At 38.7% G+C, this 13,753-nt stretch overlaps 1 protein-coding gene across 2 annotated transcripts in view; it reads left to right on the top strand.

The window, feature by feature from the left end:
- Window positions 1-13,753, top strand: part of rpp30 (ribonuclease P/MRP 30 subunit) — a 51,232-nt gene that overhangs the window by 308 nt on the left and 37,171 nt on the right. The window contains exons 2-6 of one of the 2 annotated variants that reach the window (XM_088069666.1): window positions 1,734-1,792; window positions 2,729-2,785; window positions 2,857-2,922; window positions 3,744-3,815; window positions 4,192-4,281. In XM_088069666.1, the coding sequence (XP_087925792.1) occupies window positions 1,734-1,792; window positions 2,729-2,785; window positions 2,857-2,922; window positions 3,744-3,815; window positions 4,192-4,281 (344 nt within the window). The remainder of the gene's footprint in view (window positions 1-1,733; window positions 1,793-2,728; window positions 2,786-2,856; window positions 2,923-3,743; window positions 3,816-4,191; window positions 4,282-13,753) is intronic. The other variant, XM_088069667.1, reaches the window with a different exon arrangement.

Genomic DNA, 13,753 nt, shown 5'->3' with positions numbered 1-13,753 from the left:
ACTTATAAACAGCTGACTGAACATCAGTATGTTTCTTATTTTCACCGGTGAAAGCAACTCAGGAGCTCAAAAACGTCGCTGAACCCCCCCACCAAACTCCAGTCAAAAAGCTGTCAATTTAAAGTTTCTGTGCTTTCCGGTGACGCGACAGATAGAAGAAACCAGCACGAGCCGCGTGGTTATCGTCTGTTGAATGTCGATTAATTGACGTTCAATCTAGTAATTCATTCATTAATATATTTATGAATTCATTCATTCAAGTTAAAGGTTTGATTGAGGATCCGTGTTTTCTGCCTTGAAATAAACACTGAAACCAGACTCCGTTCAAAAATCACGTATTTAAAGTTTTCATCGATTTAAATAAAAATAGAATTAAAATAAAACGCAAACAAGAACATGGAATAAACATGTATGATCCAGTGACAAATCGTCAATCTAAACGAGCCTTTAAACCCCGTATTTAGTCAGTTAACCTAATATTTATAAAATACAATGAAAACCTTGCTGTTTTTGGATGTAAAAATACCACGAGGCTCAAAATATGGAATATGTACTTAAGTGCAGGTGTGCAGGTGTGCAGTTGGTGTGTGCAGGTGATGTGTTGGTGTGTGCAGGTGATGTGTTGGTGTGTGCAGGTGATGTGTTGGTGTGTGCAGGTGATGTGTTGGTGTGTGCAGGTGATGTGTTGGTGTGTGCAGGTGATGTGTGGAGGTGATGTGTGCAGGTGATGTGTTGGTGTGTGCAGGTGATGTGTTGGTGTGTGCAGGTGATGTGTTGGTGTGTGCAGGTGATGTGTTGGTGTGTGCAGGTGATGTGTTGGTGTGTGCAGGTGTGCAGGTGATGTGTTGGTGTGTGCAGGTGATGTGTTGGTGTGTGCAGGTGATGTGTTGGTGTGTGCAGGTGAGTGCAGGTGATGTGTTGGTGTGTGCAGGTGATGTGTGGAGGTGATGTGTGCAGGTGAGTCTTGAACAGACAACTGGTGGATCACAGATTCAGTCAGTTCATTCAGAAAAACCTGCTGAAAACTTCCCACCAAACCCTGTTGAAGAAAAGAGTCATTTGAAAGTTGCTGTGCTGTGGTCAGAGGACACGCGTCTGAAGACTGAACGTGGATTTTTTGTGTGTTTATATAAACTCACAGTTTGCACAGTTAATTTATTTATTTCAGTTCTTCTGTAATTTAATGATGCATCATGTATTTCATTAGACGGTCTAAATGTTCTGATGCTCTGATTAAACCTGAATCTGTTCAAAAATCTCTGTTTAAAATGTCCCTGTTTTCACTGATTTAATTTAGTTTTGACGACAACGCGCATGAATCAGCGTCTCTGTAAATGCTGGTTACTTTCAGCGGGAGACCTTTGGCGGTCGGTTATAAATGTTACAAATAGAATTGAAATAAAACATCATTAAGAGATTATTTAAAAGGAGTCGGTGGAAAATTCAGCAACAAACAGCATTTAATGAAACACGGCTGAGATTAATTTAAAGGTTTCTGCTGTTTGTTAACAAACACTAAACTGCTGTAAGTAAAAAAAAATCAAAATAATAGCACACATTGATATAAAATGTAAGATATGATCGGCTTCAGTGTTTGTTGGGTAGAACGATAACAGAGCAAAAACAATATCAGAATGGTTGAAAGCAGTAAAATGATCAATGATTTCACTGATCAGTGATGAATAATTATGTGAAGATGAGCTCTGTGATGTTTGTGTTGTTTCTTCCTGCAGTCGGTTTCTCCACAGTCGCCATCAACTACGTCTTTGAACCGACGGCCAAGAAGAAGCAGGTGAGTGAGGACCTTATTTATATTTCACATCAGGATCATGATAAATATTTATTCATATTTATTCTGAAAAAAATCTGAAGATAATTTTTATTTACTGACAAAAATGTTAAAATAATTATTTATATTCACACTGGAAATAATGTCAAGACAATCATAAACATCTCTGCTGAAAATGATGTTTAAATATTCATTTCTATTCACACTGAAAATAAAGTTCAAATAATTACATTTATGCTGAAAATAATGTTATTATTTATATTTATGCTGAAAATAATGTTATTATTTATATTTATGCTGAAAATAATGTTATTATTTATATTTATGCTGAAAATAATGTTATTATTTATATTTATGCTGAAAATAATGTTATTATTTATATTTATGCTGAAAATAATGTTATTATTTATATTTATGCTGGACAAAAATGTTAAAATAACTGATATTGACGCTGGAAATAGTGTTAAGATAATTATATATATTTAAGGTGAAAGCAGTCTTAAAATGTATATTTTCAATGAAAATAAAGATAAAATCATTTACTTTTAAATAAGATTATATTTTAAAGAATCTTAAACTAATTATTTATATGTAAGCTGAAAATAATGTTAAAACAATGATTGACATATTTGCTGAAAATAATAACTTATATTTAAAGTAATTTTAAAACAATTAGTTATATTTACAATAAATAAAATGAAATAAAATAATGTAATAAAATAATGATAAAATGACTTTACAATTCTGATAAAAACAATTTCAAAATAGTTATTTATATTTTCTAATTTTATCTGAAAGAAATGAAATGTTTAAAACAAAACTGTAAAACGTGGAGAGGACAGACCGGATGGACGTTTTTGTCATTTTACAGACAAAACGAATCGTCAGCATAACCCTCCACTCTTATTTTGTAACTCCCTCTCTACTTCCTGTCTGCAGGAGATTCCCGTCCCGACGCCAATCAATGAGCTGATCGATCAGCTGCCGGTGGTTCAGGTGGGTGTGATGAAGATGAAGGTGACCGTGTGCGACGTCTCTGTGCTGACGCGTGTCTCTGTCTCCGTCAGGGTCGCTCTCGTCCAATCAGAGTGCTGAACAGGCTGACGGTCGTGATGTCGGACGCCAGCCACTTTGTGAGTGTCTTTTATTTTGAAATCAGTGTTTGGTCGCAGCAGGTATTGATCCCGACTGATCGATTGTTTTTTGTTATCAGGAGCAAAGATTCGGTTTAACTAAAAAAAATTGACAAAAACTGAAAAAATAAGATGTATATATATTTAACCCTTTACTGTCCGCTTTAATATAACACCTTCAAAATCAAGCTTTAAAAAATATAACACATTAATACGATTTCCTATTTTTATTTTAGTTAATATTTTAATCATAAATATCAAATATTCATTAATTTTCAGAATTTTAACCCTTTATATGCCAGGTTTTTGACATGATGCCACTATGTTTGAAGTTGAAAACCCCCAAAAACCCTCAAAAAATGAATTACATCTAATTATTTTCATGTTTTGATTTCTTTTAAAAAGGGAGTGAGCAACGGAGGAAGAAATTATCCGAAAATAGAAAAGAAATGTTAAAAATTAACCAAAAAAACTGAGTTAAAAAGAAGTGATAAAAAAACAGCTTAAATAAAGAAATAATTGACAAAAATATATTTGTGTGTATATATATATACTATATATGTGCGTGTGTGTCTGTGCGTGTGTGCGTGTGTGTGCGCGTGTGCGTATGTGTGTGCGTGTATGTGTGTGCACGCGTGTGTGTGTATGTGCGTGTGTGTGCACGCGTGTGTGTGTGTGCGTGTGTGCGTGTGTGTGTGTGTGCGCGTGTGCGTATGTGTGTGCGTGTGTGTGTGTGCACGCGTGTGTGTGTATGTGCGTGTGTGTGCACGCGTGTGTGTATGTGCGTGTGTGTGTGTGTGTGTGTGTGTGTGTGCACTCAGAGGCCAAACGCTGCAGAGTATCGGGGGTTCGACCTCCTCGCCGTCCATCCGACCACTGAGAAACTCTTCCATGTAAGATTCACTGACACTCTTCTCACCAAAGTACATTTACTGTAGTACATACATGTAGGTACTGAATCTCTGATGTTTTTCTACTTCACTGTACTCTGTAATGCCCAACATTCACCCGACAGCTGCAGATACTGAACACAACAACAACATTTATCCACCAGCATGTGACGCGGTTACCTGCTGCAACACGTGCAGACGCTCACACACGAAGCTTCAGCCATCAAACACCTGTTTACCTGATACAGCACGCTACCTCCAACAGAGTACCGGTCAAATACCGCGCTGAAGGATCTGAATACTTGTACACAGGTCTACATGTTAACTCTGTGTGTGTGTGTGTGTGTGTGTGTGTGTGTGTGTGTGTGTGTGTGTGCAGGCAGCCTGTATGACCTATGATGTTGACATCATCTGTATCTCAGTGACAGAGAAACTTCCGTTCTTCTTCAAGAGAGCACCGATCAACGGAGTAAGATTGATTATTGTTATTTTACTTTTAGAGATAGATTAGAGTTACATCTAATCAGAATAATACTACAGTACAATGTCCTCAAAAGTCATACTGGACAGTGTTTCCCACTCTGTACTGCAGCGTGTCTCAGTATGGTATTTAATGCGGGTTTGAGCTTTTTTTAGCTGTTTTTGGGACGTGCCCTTTTTTGACTTTTTTGCCATACTATAGCCTTGCTGTTTGTGTCATTTTTTCGACATGTCACATTTTGGTGTTTTCAGCCGTTTTTGCAACTTTCTATGCTATAGCGTGTGTAAGCACGCTATTTAATGCGGGTTTAATCATTTTTCAGCTGTTTTTGGGACGTACCATTTTTTGACATTTTTGCCATACTATAGCCTTTCTTTTTTCGTCATTTTTCGACATGCCATATGTTGGTGTTTTCAGCTGTTTTCGCAACTTTCTATGCTATAGCGTGTCTAAACACGCTATTTAATGCGGCTTTAAGCTGTTTTTAGCTGTTTTTGGGACGTGACTTTTTTGACATTTTTGCCATACTATAGCCTTGCTGTTTGTGTCATTTTCTCGACATGTCACATTTTGGTGTTTTCAGCCGTTTTTGTAACTTTCTATGCTATAGCGTGTCTAAGCACGTTATTTAATGCAGGTTTAAGCTGTTTTTAGCTGTTTTTGGGACTTGTCATTTTTTGACATTTTTGCCATACTATAGCCTTGCTTTTTGGGTCGGGTCAAGTCAAGTCAAGTCAAGTCAAATTTATTTTATTTATATAGCCCATTATCACAAAACATGGTTTGCCTCAGAGGGCTTTACAGTGTACGACATCCCTCTGCCCTTAGACCCTCACATCACCCAAGGAAAAACTCCCGAAAAAAAACCCCTGTAACGGGGAAAAAAGAGGAAGAAACCTCAGGAAGAGCGGTAGAGGATAGTGAGGGATCCCTCTTCAGGACGGACAGACGAGCAATAGATGTCATAAATAACAAATGGAATACAATCATGACAAAAAGGAAAGAGAAAGAGAGAGGAGGAGAGAGGAGGAGAGAGGAGGAGAGAGGGGAGAGAGAGGAGAGAGGGGAGAGAGAGAGAGAGAGGGGAGAGAGGAGAGAGAGAGGAGAGAGGAGAGAGGGGGAGAGAGGGGAGAGAGAGGAGAGAGAGGGAGAGAGGGAGAGAGAGGGGGAGAGAGGGGAGAGAGAGGAGAGAGGAGGAGAGAGGGGAGAGAGAGAGGGAGAGAGGGAGAGAGAGAGAGAGGAGAGAGAGGGGAGAGAGAGAGGGAGAGGGAGGAGAGAGGGAGAGAGGGAGAGGGGAGAGAGGGAGAGAGAGAGAGAGAGAGAGGAGAGAGAGGAGAGAGGAGAGAGAGGAGAGAGGGAGAGAGAGGGAGAGAGAGAGAGAGGAGAGAGGAGAGAGGGGAGAGAGAGGAGAGAGGGGGAGAGAGGAGAGAGAGAGGAGAGAGGGAGAGAGGGAGAGGGGAGAGAGGAGAGAGGGGAGAGAGGGGGAGAGAGGGGGAGAGAGGGGAGAGAGGGAGAGAGGGGGGAGAGAGGGAGAGAGAGAGAGGGAGAGAGGGAGAGGGAGAGAGGGAGAGAGAGAGGGGAGAGAGGGGAGAGAGAGGAGAGAGAGGGGAGAGAGGGGGAGAGAGGGGGAGAGAGGGGAGAGAGAGGAGAGAGAGGAGAGAGAGGGAGAGAGGGAGAGAGAGGCACAGCAATAATAGAAACAGATGCATGTCATATTACAATAACAGCAGGTGTGAAATCAGTAATTGCTCTCTGATGATGTTGATAGAGATGATAACAGTCTCATGCATATGTGAAAGGGAGTTGTCCAAAGGCAAGATCACAGCATCGGCACAACCAGGACCAGACCACGATCAGGGCGAGCGGGGGGGCACAGAATCAGTACAGCCACAGCACGAGCACAACCAAAGGCCACGGTCAGGCACAGTCAAGGTTACGGCCAGGATCCAGGGAAACTAGGAAACAAGGGAGCAGGAACGCTCCCGAGAGGCAACAGGATTAGCGTAGTGCAGTTCAACAGACCCAGGCTCTGTAATCGCGAGCCCCAGGCAGTGAGAGTACCACAGGGCTATCACAGAGCTAAGCTAAGCTTGCACATGGCAATGCAGTAAACAGACAAGCATGATTTCTGATGGCAGCATTGAGAGAAGGAAAGGAGCTCAGCGTATCAGAGGAAGTCCCCCGGCAGGTTAAACCTATGTCAGCCTAACTATGGGCTGGTCCAGGCAGCCTGAGCCAGCCCTGAATATAAGCTTTATCAAAGAGGAAGGTCTTAAGTCTACCCTTAAAAGTTGAAACGGTGTCTGCCTCCCTGACCGAAACTGGAAGATGGTTCGTGCCAATGGTCATATTTTCGACATGCCATATGTTGGTGTTTTCAGCCGTTTTTGCAACTTTCTATGCTATAGCGTGTCTAAGCACGCTATTTAATGCGGGTTTGAGCTGTTTTTAGCCGTTTTTGGGACGTGCCTTTTTTTGACATTTTTGCCATACTATAGCCTTGCTTTTTTTGGTCATATTTTCGACATGTAACATTTTGATGTTTTTGACTGTTTTTGCAACTTTCTATGCTATAGCGTGTGTAAGCACGCTATTTAATGCGGGTTTGAGCTGTTTTTAGCCGTTTTTGGGACGTGCCTTTTTTTGACATTTTTGCCATACTATAGCCTTGCTTTTTGGGTCATTTTTTCGACATGCCATATGTTGGTGTTTTCAGCCGTTTTTGCAACTTTCTATGCTATAGCGTGTCTAAGCATGCTATTTAATGCGGGTTTGAGCATTTTTTATCTATTTTTGAGACGTACCATTTTTTGACATTTTTGCCATACTATAGCCTTGCTTTTTGGGTCATTTTTTCGACATGTCACATTTTGGTGTTTTTGGCGGTTTTCGTACCTTTCTATGCTATAGCGTGTCTAAGCATGCTATTTACTGCGGGTTCAAGCATTTTTTAGCTGTTTTTGGGACGTGCCTTTTTTTGACATTTTTGCCATACTATAGCCTTGCTTTTTTGGTCATTTTTTTCGACATGCTATATTATCATCTTTTTAGCCGTTTTTGCAACTTTCTATGCTATAGCGTGTGTAAGCACGCTATTTAATGCGGGTTTGAGCTGTTTTTAGCTGTTTTTGGGACGTGCCTTTTTTTGACATTTTTGCCATACTATAGCCTTGCTTTTTTTGGTCATATTTTCGACATGTAACATTTTGATGTTTTTGACTGTTTTTGCAACTTTCTATGCTATAGCGTGTCTAAGCACGTTATTTAATGCGGGTTTAAGCTGTTTTTAGCTGTTTTCGGGACGTGCCTTTTTTTGACATTTTTGCCATACTATAGCCTTGCTTTTTTGGTCATTTTTTCGACATGCCATATGTTGGTGTTTTCAGCCGTTTTTGCAACTTTCTATGCTATAGCGTGTCTAAGCACGCTATTTAATGCGGGTTTGAGCATTTTTTATCTATTTTTGAGACGTACCATTTTTTGACATTTTTGCCATACTATAGCCTTGCTTTTTGGGTCATTTTTTCGACATGTCACATTTTGGTGTTTTTGGCGGTTTTCGTACCTTTCTATGCTATAGCGTGTCTAAGCATGCTATTTATTGCGGGTTCAAGCATTTTTTAGCTGTTTTTGGGTCGTGCCTTTTTTGACATTTTTGCCATACTATAGCCTTGCTTTTTGGGTCATTTTTTTCGACATGCTATATTATCATCCTTTTAGCCGTTTTTGCAACTTTCTATGCTATAGCGTGTCTAAGCACGCTATTTAATGCGGGTTTGAGCTGTTTTTAGCTGTTTTTGGGACGTGCCTTTTTTTGACATTTTTGCCATACTATAGCCTTGCTTTTTTGGTCATTTTTTCGACATGCCATATGTTGGTGTTTTCAGCCGTTTTTGCAACTTTCTATGCTATAGCGTGTCTAAGCACGCTATTTAATGCGGGTTTGAGCTGTTTTTAGCTGTTTTTGGGACGTGCCTTTTTTTGACATTTTTGCCATACTATAGCCTTGCTTTTTTTGGTCATATTTTCGACATGTAACATTTTGATGTTTTTGACTGTTTTTGCAACTTTCTATGCTATAGCGTGTCTAAGCACGCTATTTAATGCGGGTTTGAGCTGTTTTTAGCCGTTTTTGGGACGTGCCTTTTTTTGACATTTTTGCCATACTATAGCCTTGCTTTTTTTGGTCATATTTTCGACATGTAACATTTTGATGTTTTTGACTGTTTTTGCAACTTTCTATGCTATAGCGTGTCTAAGCACGCTATTTAATGCGGGTTTGAGCTGTTTTTAGCCGTTTTTGGGACGTGCCTTTTTTTGACATTTTTGCCATACTATAGCCTTGCTTTTTTGGTCATTTTTTCGACATGCCATATGTTGGTGTTTTCAGCCGTTTTTGCAACTTTCTATGCTATAGCGTGTCTAAGCACGCTATTTAATGCGGGTTTGAGCATTTTTTATCTATTTTTGAGACGTACCATTTTTTGACATTTTTGCCATACTATAGCCTTGCTGTTTGGGTCATTTTTTCGACATGTCACATTTTGGTGTTTTTGGCGGTTTCGTACCTTTCTATGCTATAGCGTGTCTAAGCATGCTATTTACTCTTGAGTTCAAGCATTTTTAGCTGTTTTTGGACGTGCCTTTTTTGACATTTTTGCCATACTATAGCCTTGCTTTTTTGGTCATTTTTTTCGACATGCTATATTATCATCTTTTTAGCCGTTTTTGCAACTTTCTATGCTATAGCGTGTGTAACTGCAGCTATTTAATCTTGAGTTTGAGCTGTTTTTAGCTGTTTTTGGGACGTGCCTTTTTTTGACATTTTTGCCATACTATAGCCTTGCTTTTTTTGGTCATATTTTCGACATGTAACATTTTGATGTTTTTGACTGTTTTTGCAACTTTCTATGCTATAAGCGTGTCTATGCACGTTATTTAATGCGGGTTTAAGCTGTTTTTAGCTGTTTTCGGGACGTGCCTTTTTTTGACATTTTTGCCATACTATAGCCTTGCTTTTTTGGTCATTTTTTCGACATGCCATATGTTGGTGTTTTCAGCCGTTTTTGCAACTTTCTATGCTATAGTGTGTCTAACGCTATTTAATCTGAGTTTGAGCATTTTTTATCTATTTTGAGATCGTACCATTTTTGATATTTTTGCCATACTATAGCCTTGCTTTTTGGGTCATTTTTCGACATGTCACATTTTGGTGTTTTGGCGGTTTTCAGACCTTTCTATGCTATAGCGTGTCTAAGCATGCTATTTATCATGGTTCAAGCATTTTTAGCTGTTTTTGGGACGTGCCTTTTTTGACATTTTGCCATACTATAGCCTTGCTTTTTGGTCATTTTTTCGACATGCTATATTATCATCTTTTAGCCGTTTTGCAACTTTCTATGCTATAAGCGTGTCATAACGCTTATTTAATGCGGGTTTGAGCTGTTTTTTAGCTGTTTTGGGACGATGCCTTTTTTTGACATTTTTGCCATACTATAGCCTTGCTTTTTGGTCATTTTTTGACATGCCATATGTTGGTGTTTTCAGCCGTTTTTGCAACTTTCTATGCTATAGCGTGTCTAAGCACGCTATTTAATGCGGGTTTGAGCTGTTTTTAGCCGTTTTTGGGACGTGCCTTTTTTTGACATTTTTGCCATACTATAGCCTTGCTTTTTTTGGTCATATTTTCGACATGTAACATTTTGATGTTTTTGACTGTTTTTGCAACTTTCTATGCTATAGCGTGTGTAAGCACGCTATTTAATGCGGGTTTGAGCTGTTTTTAGCTGTTTTTGGGACGTGCCTTTTTTTGACATTTTTGCCATACTATAGCCTTGCTTTTTTGGTTATTTTTTTCGACATGTAATATTTTGATGTTTTTGACTGTTTTTGCAAATTTCTATGCTATAGCGTGTCTGAGCACGCTATTTAATGCGGGTTTGAGCTGTTTTTAGCCGTTTTTGGGACGTGCCTTTTTTTGACATTTTTGCCATACTATAGCCTTGCTTTTTGGGTCATTTTTTCGACATGCCATATGTTGGTGTTTTCAGCCGTTTTTGCAACTTTCTATGCTATAGCGTGTCTAAGCACGCTATTTAATGCGGGTTTGAGCATTTTTTATCTATTTTTGAGACGTACCATTTTTTGACATTTTTGCCATACTATAGCCTTGCTTTTTGGGTCATTTTTTCGACATGTCACATTTTGGTGTTTTTGGCGGTTTTCGTACCTTTCTATGCTATAGCGTGTCTAAGCATGCTATTTACTGCGGGTTCAAGCATTTTTTAGCTGTTTTTGGGACGTGCCTTTTTTTGACATTTTTGCCATACTATAGCCTTGCTTTTTTTGGTCATATTTTCGACATGTAACATTTTGATGTTTTTGACTGTTTTTGCAACTTTCTATGCTATAGCGTGTCTAAGCACGCTATTTAATGCGGGTTTGAGCTGTTTTTAGCCGTTTTTGGGACGTGCCTTTTTTTGACATTTTTGCCATACTATAGCCTTGCTTTTTGGGTCATTTTTTCGACATGCCATATGTTGGTGTTTTCAGCCGTTTTTGCAACTTTCTATGCTATAGCGTGTCTAAGCATGCTATTTAATGCGGGTTTGAGCATTTTTTATCTATTTTTGAGACGTACCATTTTTTGACATTTTTGCCATACTATAGCCTTGCTTTTTGGGTCATTTTTTCGACATGTCACATTTTGGTGTTTTTGGCGGTTTTCGTACCTTTCTATGCTATAGCGTGTCTAAGCATGCTATTTACTGCGGGTTCAAGCATTTTTTAGCTGTTTTTGGGACGTGCCTTTTTTTGACATTTTTGCCATACTATAGCCTTGCTTTTTTGGTCATTTTTTTCGACATGCTATATTATCATCTTTTTAGCCGTTTTTGCAACTTTCTATGCTATAGCGTGTGTAAGCACGCTATTTAATGCGGGTTTGAGCTGTTTTTAGCTGTTTTTGGGACGTGCCTTTTTTTGACATTTTTGCCATACTATAGCCTTGCTTTTTTTGGTCATATTTTCGACATGTAACATTTTGATGTTTTTGACTGTTTTTGCAACTTTCTATGCTATAGCGTGTCTAAGCACGTTATTTAATGCGGGTTTAAGCTGTTTTTAGCTGTTTTCGGGACGTGCCTTTTTTTGACATTTTTGCCATACTATAGCCTTGCTTTTTTGGTCATTTTTTCGACATGTCACATGTTGGTGTTTTCAGCCGTTTTGCAACTTTCTATGCTATAAGCGTGTCTAAACACGCTATTTAATGCGGTTTGAGCATTTTTTATCTATTTTTGAGACGTACCATTTTTTGATATTTTTGCCATACTATAGCCTTGCTTTTTGGGTCATTTTTTCGACATGTCACATTTTGGTGTTTTTGGCGGTTTTCGTACCTTTCTATGCTATAGCGTGTCTAAGCATGCTATTTACTGCGGGTTCAAGCATTTTTTAGCTGTTTTTGGGACGTGCCTTTTTTTGACATTTTTGCCATACTATAGCCTTGCTTTTTTGGTCATTTTTTTCGACATGCTATATTATCATCTTTTTAGCCGTTTTTGCAACTTTCTATGCTATAGCGTGTCTAAGCACGCTATTTAATGCGGGTTTGAGCTGTTTTTAGCTGTTTTTGGGACGTGCCTTTTTTTGACATTTTTGCCATACTATAGCCTTGCTTTTTTGGTCATTTTTTTGACATGCCATATGTTGGTGTTTTCAGCCGTTTTTGCAACTTTCTATGCTATAGCGTGTCTAAGCACGCTATTTAATGCGGGTTTGAGCTGTTTTTAGCCGTTTTTGGGACGTGCCTTTTTTTGACATTTTTGCCATACTATAGCCTTGCTTTTTTGGTCATATTTTCGACATGTAACATTTTGATGTTTTTGGCTGTTTTTGCAACTTTCTATGCTATAGCGTGTGTAAGCACGCTATTTAATGCGGGTTTGAGCTGTTTTTAGCTGTTTTTGGGACGTGCCTTTTTTTGACATTTTTGCCATACTATAGCCTTGCTTTTTTGGTCATATTTTCGACATGTAACATTTTGATGTTTTGACTGTTTTGCAACTTTCTATGCTATAAGCGTGTCTAAGCACGCTATTTAATGCGGTTTGAGCTGTTTTTAGCCGCTTTTGGACGTGCCTTTTTTGACATTTTTGCCATACTATAGCCTTTCTTTTTGGGTCATTTTTTTCGACATGCCATATGTTGGTGTTTTCAGCCGTTTTTGCAACTTTCTATGCTATAGCGTGTCTAAACCACGCTATTTAATGCGGGTTTGAGCATTTTTTATCTATTTTTGAGACGTACCATTTTTTGACATTTTTGCCATACTATAGCCTTGCTTTTTGGGTCATTTTTTCGACATGTCACATTTTGGTGTTTTTGGCGGTTTTCGTACCTTTCTATGCTATAGCGTGTCTAAGCATGCTATTTACTGCGGGTTCAAGCATTTTTTAGCTGTTTTTGGGACGTGCCTTTTTTTGACATTTTTGCCATACTATAGCCTTGCTTTTTTGGTCATTTTTTTCGACATGCTATATTATCATCTTTTTAGCCGTTTTTGCAACTTTCTATGCTATAGCGTGTGTAAGCACGCTATTTATCTGAGTTTGAGCTGTTTTTAGCTGTTTTTGGACGTGCCTTTTTTGACATTTTTGCCATACTATAGCCTTGCTTTTTTTGGTCATATTTTCGACATGTAACATTTTGATGTTTTTGACTGTTTTTGCAACTTTCTATGCTATAGCGTGTCTAAGCACGTTATTTAATGCTTGAGTTTTAAGCTGTTTTAGCTGTTTTCGAGACGTGCCTTTTTTGACATTTTTGCCATACTATAGCCTTGCTTTTTTGGTCATTTTTCGACATGCCATATGTTGGTGTTTTCAGCCGTTTTTGCAACTTTCTATGCTATAGCGTGTCTAAGCACGCTATTTAATGCGGGTTTGAGCATTTTTTATCTATTTTTGAGACGTACCATTTTTTGATATTTTTGCCATACTATAGCCTTGCTTTTTGGGTCATTTTTTCGACATGTCACATTTTGGTGTTTTTGGCGGTTTTCGTACCTTTCTATGCTATAGCGTGTCTAAGCATGCTATTTACTGCGGGTTCAAGCATTTTTTAGCTGTTTTTGGGACGTGCCTTTTTTTGACATTTTTGCCATACTATAGCCTTGCTTTTTTGGTCATTTTTTTCGACATGCTATATTATCATCTTTTTAGCCGTTTTTGCAACTTTCTATGCTATAGCGTGTCTAACGCTATTTAATCTGAGTTTGAGCTGTTTTTAGCTGTTTTTGGGACGTGCCTTTTTTTGACATTTTTGCCATACTATAGCCTTGCTTTTTTGGTCATTTTTTTGACATGCCATATGTTGGTGTTTTCAGCCGTTTTTGCAACTTTCTATGCTATAGCGTGTCTAAGCACGCTATTTAATGCGGTTTGAGCTGTTTTAGCCG

The sequence above is a fragment of the Plectropomus leopardus genome, chromosome 19 (assembly GCF_026936395.1).
Source record: "Plectropomus leopardus strain MGB_pleo_1.0 chromosome 19, ASM2693639v1, whole genome shotgun sequence".
In the NCBI taxonomy this organism is placed as follows: Eukaryota; Metazoa; Chordata; class Actinopteri; order Perciformes; family Serranidae; genus Plectropomus; species Plectropomus leopardus.
Note: the sequence above shows the minus strand (reverse complement) of the source record. Positions and strands in the feature narration are given on the sequence as shown.